This window comes from Vigna radiata, chromosome 7 (genome assembly GCF_000741045.1).
Source record: "Vigna radiata var. radiata cultivar VC1973A chromosome 7, Vradiata_ver6, whole genome shotgun sequence".
NCBI lineage: Eukaryota > Viridiplantae > Streptophyta > Magnoliopsida > Fabales > Fabaceae > Vigna > Vigna radiata.
In genome coordinates this window covers 41,731,466-41,748,243 of record NC_028357.1, presented here as the reverse complement: position 1 = coordinate 41,748,243, position 16,778 = coordinate 41,731,466, and the positions used below count along the sequence as shown (strand labels likewise).

The window sequence follows — 16,778 nt, the reverse complement described above, 5'->3', positions numbered from 1 at the left end:
TATTTTATATTTAAATTTTGTACTTCAAAATGTATAATTTGAAATGTTTTTTATTTTATATTTTAGAATATGTAATTTGAAATGTTTTTTTATTTTATTTTATTTTTTAGAATATATAATTTGAAATACAAAAATTATAGTCCAAAATATAAAATTTGTGGTGGTCCATGTTGAAATTATGGAGGTATAAAAAGAAATGACCAATTGGTAATTCAATAAACTAATTTTGGATCATTTCTTTGTGCACTCTTATAATTTTCTATATTTTTTTATACTTTTTTTATGTGCATCTCCATGGGATGGTTAAAGGACCAAACTTCTCATGCTACAGTAGCCCCTTGTTGCTGAACCTTGTCCTTATTGGCAGTAAAGTCATTTTTTATTTTTGGATTAATACCATTTGAAAGTATTTTTTTACAATAAAAGAACTTATGAATTGAGTAATTAAAAAAAAAATTAAATTATATAATTTGAAAGCAAAAAAAAAGGTTTGACTTTTGATTGTGCAATCTAATATTTTTTTTCTCTAAAATATGTGACTTCTGAATTATTGAATCAGAAAACTTTTTTTATGTATTTTAAAAAGTTATTTCCAAATTGCACAATTTAAAAATGTAAAGTGAAAAATTGTGTTTATATACATACACAAAGAAACTGTCTTGCCAATTTCACTTGCCAAAATCGTGTTTATAACAAGGTCCTATCATGCCATATACACAAATTTTTTCACTTTCTTGTATCATTAGGATAAAAAATTTTTAATATATTAGGATAAAAATGTCTTGCCAAATTTCACTTGCTCAGAGAAAATCATTTGGTTAAAATTACACATGCATTAGCCACTTAAACCACTTTCTAGGACTGAATTTAAATCAAGGCAAACATCATCAAAAGTGAAAAGGCAGCTTTGGTTGGATATACCTTTACTCTTCCATACTTATTGAACCAAAAATAGACAAACAGAATCCGAGTCAAATAGTTCAAAAGCAACTGAATCTACAGCTAAGGGTCTGCAAGTAGATAATAACAAAGATAAACAAAATGATTAGATTAAAATACCCCCTTTTTTGAGAGAATAAATATGTATTTATTTCTTTCTTTCAACTTTAGCTAATAGACAAAGCTGAATGATCTGATGGCTTTCATTTTTCCCCTTAATGAGTGTTATCTGAAACCTACTGCAGTAAATGCTCATTACACTTTCCACAATCATTCAATATTCACACCAGCTAAATTAAACTAAACCCATAATTAATCCAATTCACAACATTCAAACACCCCAATTAATCAAACACTTTTAATAAAAAAAAATTATAATTAAAATAGCTAACAACAGTCTAACCAAAAGCAAGAAAAATCACATAAAAAACCCCATTTAATCAAAACAAAAAAATAAAGACATAAATTGGCCTATTGGCCAATTTTCTATTTGGTCTATCGACCAATACAATGGCCATGAAGGTTTTGAAAACAGAACCTTTTCCTCAACTTACCCGGTGACTCTCTTTGTGTAGTTGCTTTGGATAGACTGCATCAATGTCCAAAGTAAATCTTAAATCTAGGTTTCCCATCTTCATATCTTTGCAGCAAAATCTAAAGTGATGGTATACAACATCCATCACGTATTCAACCTCCCAAGCATTGAAAATATTATGTCCTTTTGACTTCCAGTTTATAGTTTTTGCAATAATTGAAATCCTCCCAAATAGTTAAATACTTTATTTCACTAGTTATCTATATCCCTTGTTTATCTATATCTTTATTTCAAATTTCCTATGCAAATTAGGATAGACAGCTACAAACCTTAAAAGCTTTTGCTTATCTTCGTGGTGAATATTTAAATCTATTAACTTTGGATTCTGTTCATTCTAACCAAATAGTAGAAAACAAATACATAACCACAAATCCAAGTCAAAATTAAAATTCGAACTACAATACCCCAGAAGCTATACTTACCATAGTTGCATTATGAGCCATTTCTTTCCGTAGCTATACTTAATGTTGCGTTATGTACCATAAATTATAATTAATGTCAATATTTACAGTACATATTAGAATTAACAAATCTGTTAATGTGGAAATAATTAATTTAATTTATCACGATACATATTTTTGGAAATATGTGCAGATTGTATTTCCCATAAACGTCCACATTTTATAAGGAGCCTTTCGGGAGGTGTTATTTGAAGTGAATAATGTAAAGAAAATCACATTTTAGAAGGGGTTATTTGGTAGATATGACAAAGATGATGGAGGCCAAGAATGAAGTTATCAGAAGTGAATGATGCGTAAAATATTCTCATACTATTTGACGTATGGGAGAAATTATAAGGTAAAAGAAAGTTGCAGCCTTAACCTATAAAATAGGGTCACATGAGTCCATTACGTATGGATAATTGTCCATATTCATGTTAATTTATTTTTAACTATAGTAAAACAAATTTAATCACGTTTATCACTTAATTAATCATCTCTTTTTCATCCATAATGTAGTATGTAGTGATCAGAGTAACTTAGCCGCACCTTCGATCCCTGTCATATGACAGCAAAAGTAATGAGACAAAAAATTGACAACTAAATTAAGCATCTCTATGTGCTGGTGTTTGGTGTGTTTCTTCTTCTATAAAAACTAATTTATGACTAGTCTTATGAGGGAGTTCACAACACTAATAAGTCATAAATCCAAGCAAGGTATTGTCCATTATTTGAAGTATTGTTTACTATGGAGACTGGAATTCCGGAACAGTGTTGTTTTTAAAAGCTGTTTGAAAGGTGAAAGGATAAAGGAGTATTTAAACTGTTTTAGACTTCGACTCTTCAGTAACGTCAGACTATTAAATGTGGTAGAAACATATGGTTTTCATGTGTAACAATGATTTTTAAATGTATCAAAATTTTAAATGATTTATAAAATTGATCAACAGGATACTTTTAAATGTATAGAGGATGATGACATTGTATCATGATTTTACTGATATAGTGGTGAAGCTTGTAGACTCTTTCTTGCACCACTTTCTTTTCATATTCTTAACTGTTATATTGCTCTTAAACATTTCTTGTTCTGAAAAGATTATTGATATATGATTTTTTGTTTACTTAGGAAAAGCAATTGAGAATGCCTAGACGTAGGAAACACAGAACGATGAAACAAGAGATGGAAGAAAATTTGAAGAGTTCTCACTCATCACATTCATCTTCATCATTAGAGAAACGCTGATAATTATTCCTCCTAAAAGAGTTCTCACTCACCATATGCTCCTTGCTTTTCATTAGTTTTTGTTTTGAGCCATAGAACAATAACCCCTTCAGTTTATCATTAGAAAAAAATTAACATACGAGTAATACAATAAAGAGGAATAATCTTGGACTAGGCATCAAAACCATTAAAGTGGGAGTGTTAGCATAAAAGGGGTGCCAAAAAATGTCTTGTTTGTTTTGGTAGAAGTACATGTATGTTCATATATACTTGAAGAACTAAAAACCATTCTGAGCTATTGAAAAACAATGAAAATTCAAGGTATTTTGACCATATTGTTGTTTAATTCTATTCCAATGTTAAGCCATATAGTTGGTAACCACAAAAAGAAATATTTCAATGGAGGTATGATAGAAATCACAGTACAATCCAAAATAAATAAAAAAAAAACAACACAATTATTAAAACCAGGTTTCACAATTTGAAGTACAAGAGACAAAAGACGAGATAAAAACCATTAAAAACATAACAGAGGCCTGCTTATTTTGACAGGAGATTTGTTTTGTAACACCTAAATTTCGATATAATTAAAAGTAACATCATCAACCAGGGAAGTTCCTATCTGAGGTGAAGATTCTGAAAAAACTTATTTAACTGTCATGGTATCATCAACTTAAAGGACTATGATTTTGAATTTTGAAAACAGCTTATTATCTAAAGAGACACAATGGGTGTGCATGATGTATCACAAAGATGGGATGTGAAATGGTTTTCTGGAAAGGTTCTCATTGCTATGCTTCTTCTTGTCACTGTCTCTGCTGAGAACATCACCTTACAATCCAATCACACCAAAGGGGTTGATACCAATCATCATGCTCAACTATTTTACGACCACACTTGGCCGGTAAGAGAGTTCACAAATACTCTGATAGCAACTTTCGTAAAAAAATATGTTGTCATAAAATCATGTCAAGTTCAAACAATCACTATAGTAAAAACTTTATTCAGAGCAGTGCATGTGGACTAGTGTTTGTATGTGAAGAACATTGAATTGGGATTAACTGTGTTGCTTTTACTTTTGTGTTGTGTGCAGAGTATGAAATTTGGATGGAGAATAATAGTAGGAAGCATAGTTGGATTCCTAGGATCAGCATTTGGAAATGTTGGAGGTGTTGGTGGGGGTGGCATCTTTGTGCCCATGCTTACTCTCATTATAGGATTTGATGCAAAATCAGCAATAGCAATATCAAAATGTAAGAACTAGCATCATGTCTTCTTTATAAGTAAATATTAATGCGTTTTCATGAAAATCTGACTGCAGAAAACCAGTTGATATTATTAGTAACATCATATTTAAGTACTTGTGATTCCTTTGAGATTTTGTTTAAAAAGACTTCATGATTCACCACACAAAAGGTGTTTGTTTGTACATTAATTTTCAAGAACAATTTAGATATGATGATCTTGACAGTGTCAATAAACTTCAAGTCGGAAGAAACAATCCTTATAAAATGTATATTTATCACATGATTTAAATGTTAATAATCATAGGCATAGATAGTTATATTTTCGTTATAAATATTAATCTGTGGCACTGACCGTGACAACATTCATTCCCATTATGTGCCTTTGTTAGATTCAGGTCATACTTCAAAACAGCATTGGCATGACCACTTGGTAGAGATGATGATATATAACATTTTAAAACTTTGTAAACATTTATAATAAACAACAAAGACATTTTAATTTAAAATATTAGGCTGACATGACCTTGACATGCCATTGGTTAGTTAAGATATTTGACCATTCAAATTCTGATAAAGAGAAATGGATTGGTTAAACTTTCTCATGGCCTCTTCACCACAGAGGATGTTCTAAACATCAAAAACCACCTGAAAAAGGGAAAGCCCCCCTTTTAATACATAGCTATTGATCTTATTTGCTTTGTCCATGTTGCTATTTTTGAGCTATTTTTTTGAATATAGTTCTTTTCAAACTTACATGGATAGAAAATAGATGTATGTTTTCGTTCTTTTGGTGAAGGCATGATTACTGGTGGAGCAACAGCAACTGTTTTGTACAATTTTAGGCAAAGACACCCCACACTTGATTTGCCTGTGATTGATTATGACTTAGCACTTCTCTTCCAACCCGTGTTGATGCTTGGAATCAGTATTGGAGTTGCTTTCAATGTCATATTTCCTGAGTGGATGCTAACAGTTTTGCTAGTAATACTTTTCGTTGGTATGAATTACTGCTCAAACTTCAAAACTCAGACACTACTTGATTTTCTCAATTAATTTCTTTCCTCTGATGTGATCTGAATGTTAGACAGGCATTTCGATTAAATCCTTCTTGAAGGGTGTTGATACATGGAAGAAAGAAACCATTATGAAGAAGGTTCATTAATTGCTTCATTAAACTTCACCCTCTTTTATGTTTTAAATTTCTTTCAAGTTTTGCGTTATGATGCTTGTTCATGCCTCCATGTTATAATTCCAGGAAGCTATGAAGAATTCACGGATTGATGGTAGGTGGTTTGATATTTATTTCTATTCTACCTTTCTGTATATAAAATCAGACATGTCATGCTAGTTTTTCATCTCATCAGACATTGCGACTCCTGAAGCTGCACATTATATTCAAACAGAAGATCCTGTCAAAGAAGATACTAAGGAACCAAAGAAAAAAGTAGTACAAAATACTGAAAGTTATTGATTCCATATATGTGCAAAGTCTACACTTCCTGATGAAATCTAAAACTGTAATGCAGGTTTCTATAGTTGAGAACATTCGTTGGAATGAACTTGGTCTTCTTTTCGCTATCTGGATCATGATACTTGCATTAGAGATTGGAAAAGTTGGTACCCTATGAGTTTTTCCACTAAAAGATTGAGTTTTTCATTTCTTGCATAGTGGATCAATGATCAACATAATATGATGATAATATATGCCTTTTTTTTGCAACAGAGTTGCACAATAACTTGCTCTGGATCATATTGGGCATTGAATCTACTCCAGGTAGGAACCACTACAGGAGAATTCAATTTCTAGAAACAATAGTTGTCATCTTTATGTTTTAACTCTCCTTAATGAAGCCAATATGGCGTCATTGTTGAATGTGGATATTAAGAGCTAAGAGGTTCACATATTCTTGTCATTTAGGTCCCAGTAGCTTTAGGAATGAGTTCATATCAGGCCATGAGACTATATAAAGGGAAGAGAAGCATAGCTTCAAAGGGAGATCAACAACCACGTTGGAGAGTGTGGCAGTTAATTCTATTCTGCTGTTGTGGCATACTTGCTGGCACCATTGCTGGTTTGTTAGGACTTGGTGGAGGATTCATCTTGGCACCCCTTTTCCTTGGAATTGGAATCCCTCCTCAGGTACTTTTCATTCTTCTTTCTCTCATCAATTTTTTCTTTGTAGATTTTTCTTGGAAACCGTACTGATTGAGGAATTTTTGACAAAGGTGGCAAGTGCTACATCTATTTTGGCAATGGCATTTTCAGCATCTATGGCTGTGGTGGAATATTACCTTCTCAAACGTTTTCCCATTCCTTATGGTAAGTATGCACGAATGGATGAACAATGTGCTGGATGACGAGTAATTTGCCTACCTCCAAGAGCATGTGCTGAGTACTAGATAATTTTACTGGACATTTTAATGTTAAACTTTTGATATGGTTTTGCAGCCCTTTACTTGGTAGGTGTAGCGACTGCAGCTTCAATTGTTGGACAGTATTTGGTGAGAAAGGTGGTTGCCATATTGGGGAGAGCATCTGTGATAATATTCATCCTAACCTTCACACTGTGTGTGAGTGCAGTTTTACTAGGTAGGTCTAAGATGGTTTTGTTTTGCAGATTGTGTTAAGGTAAATGTAAAATGGTTTTATTTGGTGACATGACAGGTGGAGTAGGAGTTGCACACATGATCCAAAAGATTGAACACAAGGAGTACATGGGATTTGGAAACCTTTGCATGTACAAGGTTAAAAGTTAAGGTTCATGAGGCCTAAGATTTTATATTTTAAGGACAGGAAAAAATTCCACATGCAAACCCATTCAATTTCCTTTCTTGTTACAAAAAAGACAGAAAACATGATTGCTGTTGGGTAGAGATTTCATGAGAAGAATTTGAGTTTAGACATTGTCATAGATTTCTCCAACAACTTTACGTTCAGACTCTCTATAATCGCTGATGATCTTTATCAGATTACAATTGGAATTAGTGCTACAAAAGCACGTTCATGCAGAAAAAAAAATGAAGAAAAGAGAAGAATAACCAAGTTGTTTAAAGGAAAACATGTTTAAGGGCATTCCTTTCTCCAACCCCATAATTTCACACTACACTCGCATGGGCTGCTGAAATAGCCAATACATCATTATCTTCTTCACTTCTTCCTATGAAAGTTTGCAAATGGAGTTCTGTGGTTGTTTCTCCTATGGTGTTGCCTGGTCTTCTTACCTCATTAGAGAAATATATTTTAATGTTTTAGATTATGTAATTTATAATATATTTTTTATTTTGTCTTATCAATTGTAACATCTAAAAATAAATTTGTACTTTGTAATATATAATTTGGAATACAATATTATGATTGTACATTCTCAAATCAAATTTGTCTGTGTAATTTATAACGCATTCTTTATTTTGTATTTTAGATTTTATCTATAGTAATTTTTTTTATTTTACATTTCAAAATGTACAATTAAAAATATAAATCTGTATTATAGATTATTATGGATTGCAAGATTTTAGAATATAAATTTGTATTCTTGATATCTATAAGTTTTCGTATAATATAAAATAAAATATTGATGTTTAACTATCTTCACTTCACAAAATTGAGAAGGTTAATATCCACTTTGCACTTCAAGCATCACCACTAGCACGAGAACCACAACAATCGTATGTAAAAACAATCAACCAAGCCAAAAACAACAAAACACCAAAATCAACCATCCCTTCTATCGTTTAATATCGTGATGTTCAATTGGGTTGGCCTCTTGAAATGATTTAATATTAATTTCATTTGAATGTTATTTCTTATTAATAATAAAAAAATAAATTTATAAAATAAATTCACAATGCTAATAAATTCATATTTTTTATTTTTTTTAAGGCTTGATTAAATCTTAAGTTTATGATAAACATGAATATTTTTAATTGAGTCCTTATTATTAAATTTTTTGATGTGTTGAGTATTGAAAAGTTTTATATTTTTCAATTCAGTTCCTACTATTTAATTTTTTTGTTAACTTGGTAATGTGTGATTATTTTGTTGAGTCTTTAACTTATTTAGTTGTCTTCACATGTTATTTTGTGTTAATATTAAATGGCATAGTTTTATAATTATGATTGAAGGAATGAAGAAATTCAAGAAGAAAAAGATAGTGATAAAAAAAAAAGGAAATAGATGCATTAAAGAGTTAAATCAAGAAGATGAAGAAATTGATACAAAGATTTCAAAGTAGAAAGTGGAGAAAACTAAAGATATAGAAAAACTTCAAACTTGCATATAATCCATGAAGATTTTAAAGACTCAAATCAAGTAGATCGTGATTGAAAATCAACGGGGAACAAATGTTTTAACAAGTATCCAATGTTATGACATTTATAAAAGAAAAGTAAGAGCAGAGAGACCAAGTGTGGATGATAAATAGAAAAGCATACGTATACACACAGATTAAAAACACAGAAAGCAAGTAACTATAATACACATAGTACTTGAAAGAATACTTAAGAGAAAAGAGACTAAACTCATAAAGTCAAATTCTCATGTAAAAATCATTTTGATATCCTTCACAACTGTTAAGTTTACAACTTTGATTATATTCTGTTATATTTTATAGAGCCATATTTTCATTACTATCGTACTGAATTCTTAATCTCAAAAAGAAAAAAATTAAGTAATTATACTTAGAAAGGTTAATACTCGAGATATAGGAGAGAGGTTGATATTTCTGGAAATTTAGATTTTGTTTAAACACAAACAATTATAAGAAACTAACATAGGACGAGATATTAATTCCATGCAGGCTCTTAAGCATAAAGAAATAAAAAATTGATTCGATAGAATTTCAAGGATAAAGAAATGAAATACATTCAGAAATACAGCGAAAACATATATTCTTATGGCCAAAGTCGTGACTCCTTGAGAAAATATCAACTCAAAAAGTTTCCCTCAAATACAAGATCAATTGTTTAAATTTGATGAATAATACAATGAATTTTTGTGTTTCAAGTGAACTAAAAGTATACATTAAAAAAAATACAAAAATGTGGCAATAATGTAACCAAAGACAATACAAAATTGCATTAAACAGCCCTGTAAATATTAGGCCTCATGAAGCTTAATTTTTAGCCGTGTACATGCAAAGGTTTCCAAATCCCATGTGTTCATTGCGTTCAATCTTTTGGATCATGTGTACAACTCCTACCCCACCTGTCATGTCACCAAATAAAACCATTTTACATTTGCCTTAACACAATCTGCAAAACAAAACCATCTTAGACCTACCTAGTAAAACTGCACTCACACACAGTGTGAAGGTTAGGATGAATATTATCACAGATGCTCTCCCCAATATGGCAATCACCTTTCTCACCAAATACTGTCCAACAACTGAGGCTGCAGTCGCTACACCTACCAAGCACAGTGCTGCAACAACATATCCATACTTTAACATTAAAATCACAAAGTTATTGCTTCATTCATGGTCTTTGAATAGGAAAATTACTACTCATCCAGCACACTGCTCATTCATTCATGCATACATACCATAAGGAACGGGGAAACGTTTGAGAAGGTAATATTCCACCACAGCCATAGATGCTGAAAATGCCATTGCCAAAATGGATGTAGCACTTGCCACCTTTGTCAAAAATTCCCCAATCAGAGTGTTTCCAAGAAAAATCTACAAAGAAAAATCAGAGAAAGAAGAATGAAAGGTACCTGAGGAGGGATTCCAATTCCAAGGAAAAGGGGTGCCAAGATGAATCCTCCGCCAAGTCCTAACAAACCGGCTAATGTGCCAGCAAGTGTACCACAACAACAGAATAGAATTAACTGCCACACTCTCCAACGTGGTTGTTGATCTCCCTTTGACGCTATGCTTCTCTTTCCTTTGTATAGTCTCATGGCCTGGTATGAACTCATTCCTACAGCTATTGGGATCTAAATCACAACAACAAATAAACAGTGAATTTTCACTATGATAATGACTTTGATGGCACAGCAACACACATTCAATAACAAGGCCATATCAAAGAAAGCTAAAAAATGTAAGATGACAACTGTGGTTTTCAGAAATTGAATTCTCCCAAAGTAGTTCGTACCTGGAGTAAATTCACTGCCCAATATGCTCCAGAGCAAGTAGTCGTGTAATTCTGTTCCAAAACAGAGGCATACATTATCATATCATATTATGTTGATCAATGACCTCCAATGCAAGAAATGAAAAAACTGAATTTTTGAGCGAATAGCTCATAGGGTACCAACTTTTCCAATCTCTAACGCAAGTATCATGATCCAGACAGCGAAAAGATGTCCAAGGTCCTTCCAACGAATGTTGTCAACCATAGAAACCTGCATGCCGGTTTTAGATTTCATTAGAAAGAATAGGCGTTGCACATATATGAAATTAATAACTTTTAGTATTTTGTACTACTTTTTTCCTTAGTTCCTTAGTTTTGTCTTTGACAGGGCCTTCTGTATGAATATAATGTGCACCATCTTCAGCAGTTGCAATATCTGACAAGATTAAAAAATAGAATGACATGTCGGATAAACACTTACATATACAGAAATGTAGAACAGAAGTAGTATTAAACAACTTACCATCAATCCGTGAATTCTTCCTAGCTTCCTGGAATTATGACAAGAATGCACGCATAATCATCAGAATGCAAAACTTGAAAGAAATTTGAAACATAAAAGAGGGTGAAGGTTAATGAAGAAATTAATTAACCTTCTTCATAATGGTTTCTTGCTTCCATGTCTCAACACCCTTAAGAAAGGACTTAATTGAAAGGCCTGTTTAGCATTCAGATCACATCAGAGGGAAGAAATGAATAGAGCAAATCATGAGTGCCTAAATTTTGAAGCTTGATGAGTAATTCTTACCAACGAAAAGTATTATTAGCAAAACTGTTAGCATCCACTCAGGAAAAATGACATTGAAGTCAACTCCGATGCTGATTCCAAGCATCAACATTGGTTGGAAGAGAAGTGCTAAGTCATAATCAATCACGGGCAAATCAAGTGTGGGGTGTCTTTGCCTCAAATTGTAGAAAACTGTTGCTGTTGCTCCACCAGTAATCATAACTTCACCAAATAAACAGAAAATTACATATATACTCCATCCATTTAAGTTTCAAAAGAATTATATTCAAAATAGTATATCTCAGAAATAGCAACGAGTACAAAACAAATAACATCATGGCCATTTCTTAAATGGGGTATTTTGCCTTTTCTGGTGATTTTGATGTTTAGAACACCACTGCGGTGGAGAGGTCAACTGTCCTGGATGGTTCATGAGAAAGTTTAACCAATCCTTTTCTTGTTTGTTATACATTTTTCCAAATTTTAAAATATTATATATCATAATATCAAGCAAATGATCATGCCAATGCTGTTTTGAAGCATGATCCAAATCTAAGTTAAAGGCAGATAATGGCAATGAGTGGTATTAGTGCCACAGATAGATATTTGTCAGTGCCAAAGATTTAAATCATGTAATAAACATACATTTTATAGGGACTGTTTGGTCGGAGTTGAAGTTTATTGACATTATCAAGATCATCATGTCTGAATTGTCATGAAAACGTATTAATATGGAATAATAGAGGGGGAAGAATGATAGTTCTTACATTTAGAAATTGCTATTGCAGATTTTGTATCAAATCCAATAATGAGGGTAAGCATGGGAACAAAGATGCCACCCCCACCAATACCTCCAATATTCCCAAATGCTGATCCTAGGAATCCAACTATGCTTCCTACTATTATTCTCCATCCAAATTTCATACTCTGCACACAACACAAAGTTAAATTCAATGTTCTTGACATACAAACATAAATTCACATGCAGAGTGTCCGTGAATTCTCTTACCGGCCAAGTGTGGTGGTAGAATACTTTAGCATTGTTATCAACCCCTACAGTGTGATTGGACTGTGAGCTGGTGTTCTCGGCGGAGACNGTCACAAGAAGAAGCACAGCAATGAGAACCTTTCCAGAAAACCATTTTGCATGCCACCTTTGTGATGCTTCGAGCAAACCCATTATGTCTCTTTAGATACTCAAAATTCAAAATCTTACTCCTTTTAGTACTATGGTGTTGCTATGCTTAATTTGCCTTAAATGAACAACTCCACAACAGTTATATAGAATTTTTCCAATATCTTCATTTCAAATAGGAACTTCCCTAATTGGTCATGTTATTTTAATACAATAAAAATTTAGGTGCAAGAAAACAAATCTTTGGTCAAAATAAGCAGGTTTCTGTTTTGCTTTTATTATGCTCTGTCTCGTCTTTTATGTCTTGTGCTTCAAAATGATTGTGAATTTCTTTTTTTTTATGCGTTGTATTATAATTTCTACTATAACTCCATTAGAATATTCCTTTTGTAGTTACCACTGATTGGGCGTAATATTGGAATATTACAGAATACTTGAATTTTCATTAGGTGGGATCTTTCTTTTCTGCAACATATGCATTTACCCAAACAAGCAAGACATTTTTTGGCACCCCTATTATGCTAACCCTCACACTTTATTGATTTTGACGCCTAGTTAAAGATTGATTCCCTTAATTGCATTATTACTCGTATGTTAGTTATTTTCTAATGTTAAACTTATGGGTTCGGTGTTCTATGGCTCAAAACAAGAGTTAATGGTGAGCAACGAGCATATTTTTTACACTCATGAAGTACAAAAGTTCTTCATATTGCTTTTACTATGAAAAACTCTTCAAATTTCTTTCATCTCTTGTTTCCACAGTTTCTTTTTTCATATCAGTCTACCTTTTGTCTCGTTCGTTTTGTTTTGTCATATGAAGCATGAATGATTATTTTTCTCTTATAAAGTATTCAACTTTTTCATTTCTACATAGGATTTAGATTCGTACTTGGGTTCATTGGAGACAATGAATTTATTAGTCATTTTTTTTTATATGGTGTTCAATTTTCTTATTTTTATCCAATATAAAACTTATACTCATACTTTGATTTTCAACGATCACAATATATAGTCTGCATTGTGGATGTTTATCTCTTCTTCAATCCAATTAATTAAGTGTATAAATGACCCTAAAATTTGAAGTCTTTTGATATATATCGCAACTCATTTGCTGCCTTCAAAACACATTTTCTAGCTCTCGAATCATATTTGTTTCTGTTCTCTTCAATGGTTGATGCAAAATAGATGCGTCCAAAAACTTTTAAAGTCAGTCAAATCAAGTATATGATAATGCAAATATGAAAAAGACTTATACTTTTAATAATAAGAGAAGGAAGCCTATTTATAAGATAAATGGCGTGAGTCACAATGTATGACCATAACACTTTAGGTAGATGGGATTAATGCATGAGACAACGAGAAACATTCAACATGTGTTGATGTTTTCTTTCAACAACAAAGTTTTGTTGTAGAGTTTCAATGCATGTAGTATAACGTATTATGTCAAGTTTGTCATAAAACTCTTCCAGGTTAAATTCTTGTTGGTTATCAGTTCTCATAAACTTTATTCTTTTGTTGAATTGATTTTGGATGAGAGTAACAAAAGCAAATAAAAGATTTATGGTTTCACCTTTATTTTTCATAAGACATATCCAATTATATCTTGTATGATCATCAACAATAGTATGAAAATGTATGTTTATGAATTAAAGGCCCCAAATACCAACATGTATAAGATAAAAAAATCATCAGTAAAAGTAATGCTTAAAGGAAAGGGTAATATGTGTTTGGCTATGTGATAAGAATAACATATTCTACTTTTATCATGATGTAATGAGAAAAACTTTGTTTAACGTGATTAAGAACCTTATTTGAAGATGTCCTAATTTACAATGCAACAAATTGAGATTATATTTATGTTAAGAGAAGTTGTTTATACTGTGCAACAGAATAAAACCTGTGGAGACCATATTGAAAACTAGCTTGTCCCGTCGTCTTCAAAGAATTCATTTTTTCAAACTAAATTACACTACTTTTGAATCAAACTACAATATTTTTAAATTAAAAACTAAAAAAAGTAGTATTTACCCACTTCATTCATAATATAGGTTTTACCATAAACAACAAAATAAAAAAGTTGAGATAAGTCAGGTTAAACCAAAGGTTAAGATAGGCCAAGTCGGGTTCGAAATTCAGTAGAATTCAACTGGGACGGACACAGTTGAAACTCAATTGAGTCAACCCCAACCAAAAATTGAGTGAATTAGGCGAAAAAGGCCACAAACAAAACTCAGTCAAGTCAGTCTTGACTGAAATTCAAGTCGGTCTCGACTGAAATTTGATCTAGTTGGCTTTGATAAAAAGTCAAGCAAACTTGGTTGAAACGAACGATAGAAACTCGCTCAATTCAGTCCTAACCGAAAATTGGCCAAATTTGGCCAAATTAGTCATGGTCCAAAATGAGCTAAATTCGGTTGGGACGACTATGGCAAAACTTAGTCGAGTTGGTCTCGATCAAAATTAGTTGAATCTTACCAAGTCAACATTGGTTGAAAATCGACGGAATTCTGTCAAGATGACTATGATTGGTTGAGATGGTCCCGATCGAAAATCGATCAAATTCGGTTAAGTCAATCCCAACCAAAAATTGGCCGAATTTGACTATTCAGACACAGCCAAAACTCACTCGAGTAGTCCCAATCAAAATTCGACTAAGTCAACCCTTGTGAAAAATAAGCTGAATTCAACTAGTCAACTCCAATTGAAAATCAAACGAATTCAGTTGAGTCGACCTCGACCAAATTTTGGTCTAATCGGTAGAAGTCAAACTAAACTGCAACTTTAGAGACTCTCAAACAAATAAAAGATACAAAATGAATTATTTTTAAGTTAATGAGTAATTAACTAAAGTATAACTTTAGAGGTTCAGTTTTCTAGATCTGAATTATAAAATAGTATAATTCGGTTTTTATTGTAAATAGTTCAGTTTTTTTTTGTTCTAATTGATAGTTCAGTGTAGTTATGTCCACCCCTAATTACTCTAATAGCTTTGAATCAAGTTATTTGGTTGAAGAATATTTTAATAAATTTGAATCTTAAGCAATATAAAAGCACACAGTAAGTTTGACTTCCCAAGGAAAAAACATGGGAAGAAGAAGCTTTTTAATGTGGAGTAGTTTCACTTAAGAGAATTTAAAAAGAGTGGGTATACACACATTAAGTTTGACTTCCCAAGGAAAAAACATGGAGTTTGCAAAAGGAGGAGTGTTGAGAATGTGTCTTTAGATGTTTCATACTTTTAGGAATCTTTCATATTTGTTTCATTTTGAACAAGTCAAATTTATTCTATTTTATTAGCTTCAGTGGATTGGTTATTTCCTACTATTTTTCGCATTTATACACTTAATTAATCATCTCTTGCTCCATTGGGTTGAAGAAGAGAATGTTGTGATCGGTGTAATTTCGCCGCACCTTTGGCCTAGGTCAAGCTGTCATATGACAAAACAAAAGGAATGAGACAAAAGATTGACAACTAGGTTTCTTTTATTAAAAAAGAAAAGCAATTGAGAATGTCGACAGATAGGAAACAAAGAACTGTGAAACAAGAGAAGAAAGAAATTTGAAGAGTTGTCACTCACCACATTCATCTTCATCATTAGAGATACGTTGATAATTATTCATCCTAATAGTTTTTCATCGTATTTATTCATTATGAGCATTACAATTAAGAGAATCAATCTTTAACTAGGCATAAAAAACAATAAAGTGTAAAGGTTGTAGCATAAAATGGGTGCCAAAAAATGTCTTGCTTGTTTGGGTAAATCTGAAAAATGTTAGCTATTGAAAATTCAAATATTTTGACCAAATTGTTATTTATATTCTATTCCAATACTAAGCCGAAACGATTGTAACTAAAAAAAGGAATATTCCAATTGAGTTATGACAGAAATCATAGTACAAACCACCAAAAACAAAAACAGAAATACACAACTATTTAGAAGCACAACAAAGCATAAGAGACGATAAAGAAAACAAGAAAAGCATAACAAAGCCCTGCTTATTTTGATCTTAGATTTGTTTTCTTGCACCTAAAACCATAACATGATCCTATTTGATGTGAAGATTTTGAAAAGATCTATATAACTGTTTTTGTGTTGCTTATTAGAGGCAAATTAAGCATAGCTAGCAACACCATAGTACTAAAAGGAGTAAGATTTTGAATTTTGAGTATCTAAAGAGACATAATGGGTTTGCTTGAAGCAACACAAAGGTGGCATGCAAAATGGTTTTCTGGAAAGGTTCTCATTGCTGTGCTTCTTCTTGTGACGGTCTCCGCCGAGAACACCAGCTCACAGTCCAATCACACTGTAGGGGTTGATAACAATGCTAAAGTATTCT

At 32.1% G+C, this 16,778-nt stretch overlaps 2 protein-coding genes across 2 annotated transcripts; one reads left to right on the top strand and one right to left on the bottom strand.

Annotated features, from left to right (window-relative positions):
• The first annotated feature begins 3,923 nt into the window (after positions 1-3,923).
• Positions 3,924-7,227, top strand: LOC106766461 (sulfite exporter TauE/SafE family protein 3-like). The gene is made up of 12 exons (XM_014651189.2): positions 3,924-4,100; positions 4,290-4,449; positions 5,240-5,436; positions 5,528-5,596; positions 5,699-5,726; positions 5,808-5,887; positions 5,970-6,056; positions 6,167-6,217; positions 6,362-6,583; positions 6,670-6,763; positions 6,893-7,033; positions 7,109-7,227. The coding sequence occupies exons 1-12, from the start codon at positions 3,924-3,926 to the stop codon at positions 7,198-7,200; spliced, it is 1,398 nt and encodes a 465-aa protein (XP_014506675.1). The 3' UTR covers positions 7,201-7,227.
• Positions 7,228-9,430: 2,203 nt separating this feature from the next.
• On the bottom strand, positions 9,431-12,232 carry LOC106766460 (sulfite exporter TauE/SafE family protein 3-like). Its single transcript, XM_014651187.2, has 11 exons — positions 12,073-12,232; positions 11,327-11,527; positions 11,172-11,236; positions 11,042-11,069; positions 10,872-10,954; positions 10,703-10,789; positions 10,540-10,590; positions 10,157-10,378; positions 9,983-10,076; positions 9,722-9,862; positions 9,431-9,646 (listed from the first exon to the last, which is right to left on the bottom strand). The coding sequence occupies exons 1-11, from the start codon at positions 12,227-12,229 to the stop codon at positions 9,555-9,557; spliced, it is 1,221 nt and encodes a 406-aa protein (XP_014506673.1). The 5' UTR covers positions 12,230-12,232; the 3' UTR covers positions 9,431-9,554.
• Positions 12,233-16,778: the final 4,546 nt, after the last annotated feature.

Coding starts and splice junctions, on each gene's coding strand:
- LOC106766461 (XM_014651189.2), top strand. CDS start 3,924: ATGGGTGTGCATGATGTATCACAAAGATGGGATGTGAAATGGTTTTCT. Junction 4,101..4,289: donor TTTACGACCACACTTGGCCG/GTAAGAGAGTTC, acceptor TGTTGTGTGCAG/AGTATGAAATTTGGATGGAG. Junction 6,218..6,361: donor GGGCATTGAATCTACTCCAG/GTAGGAACCACT, acceptor CTTGTCATTTAG/GTCCCAGTAGCTTTAGGAAT.
- LOC106766460 (XM_014651187.2), bottom strand. CDS start 12,229: ATGAAATTTGGATGGAGAATAATAGTAGGAAGCATAGTTGGATTCCTA. Junction 10,955..11,041: donor GAAGAATTCACGGATTGATG/GTAAGTTGTTTA, acceptor TAATCTTGTCAG/ATATTGCAACTGCTGAAGAT. Junction 9,863..9,982: donor ACGTTTCCCCGTTCCTTATG/GTATGTATGCAT, acceptor ATGTTGTTGCAG/CACTGTGCTTGGTAGGTGTA.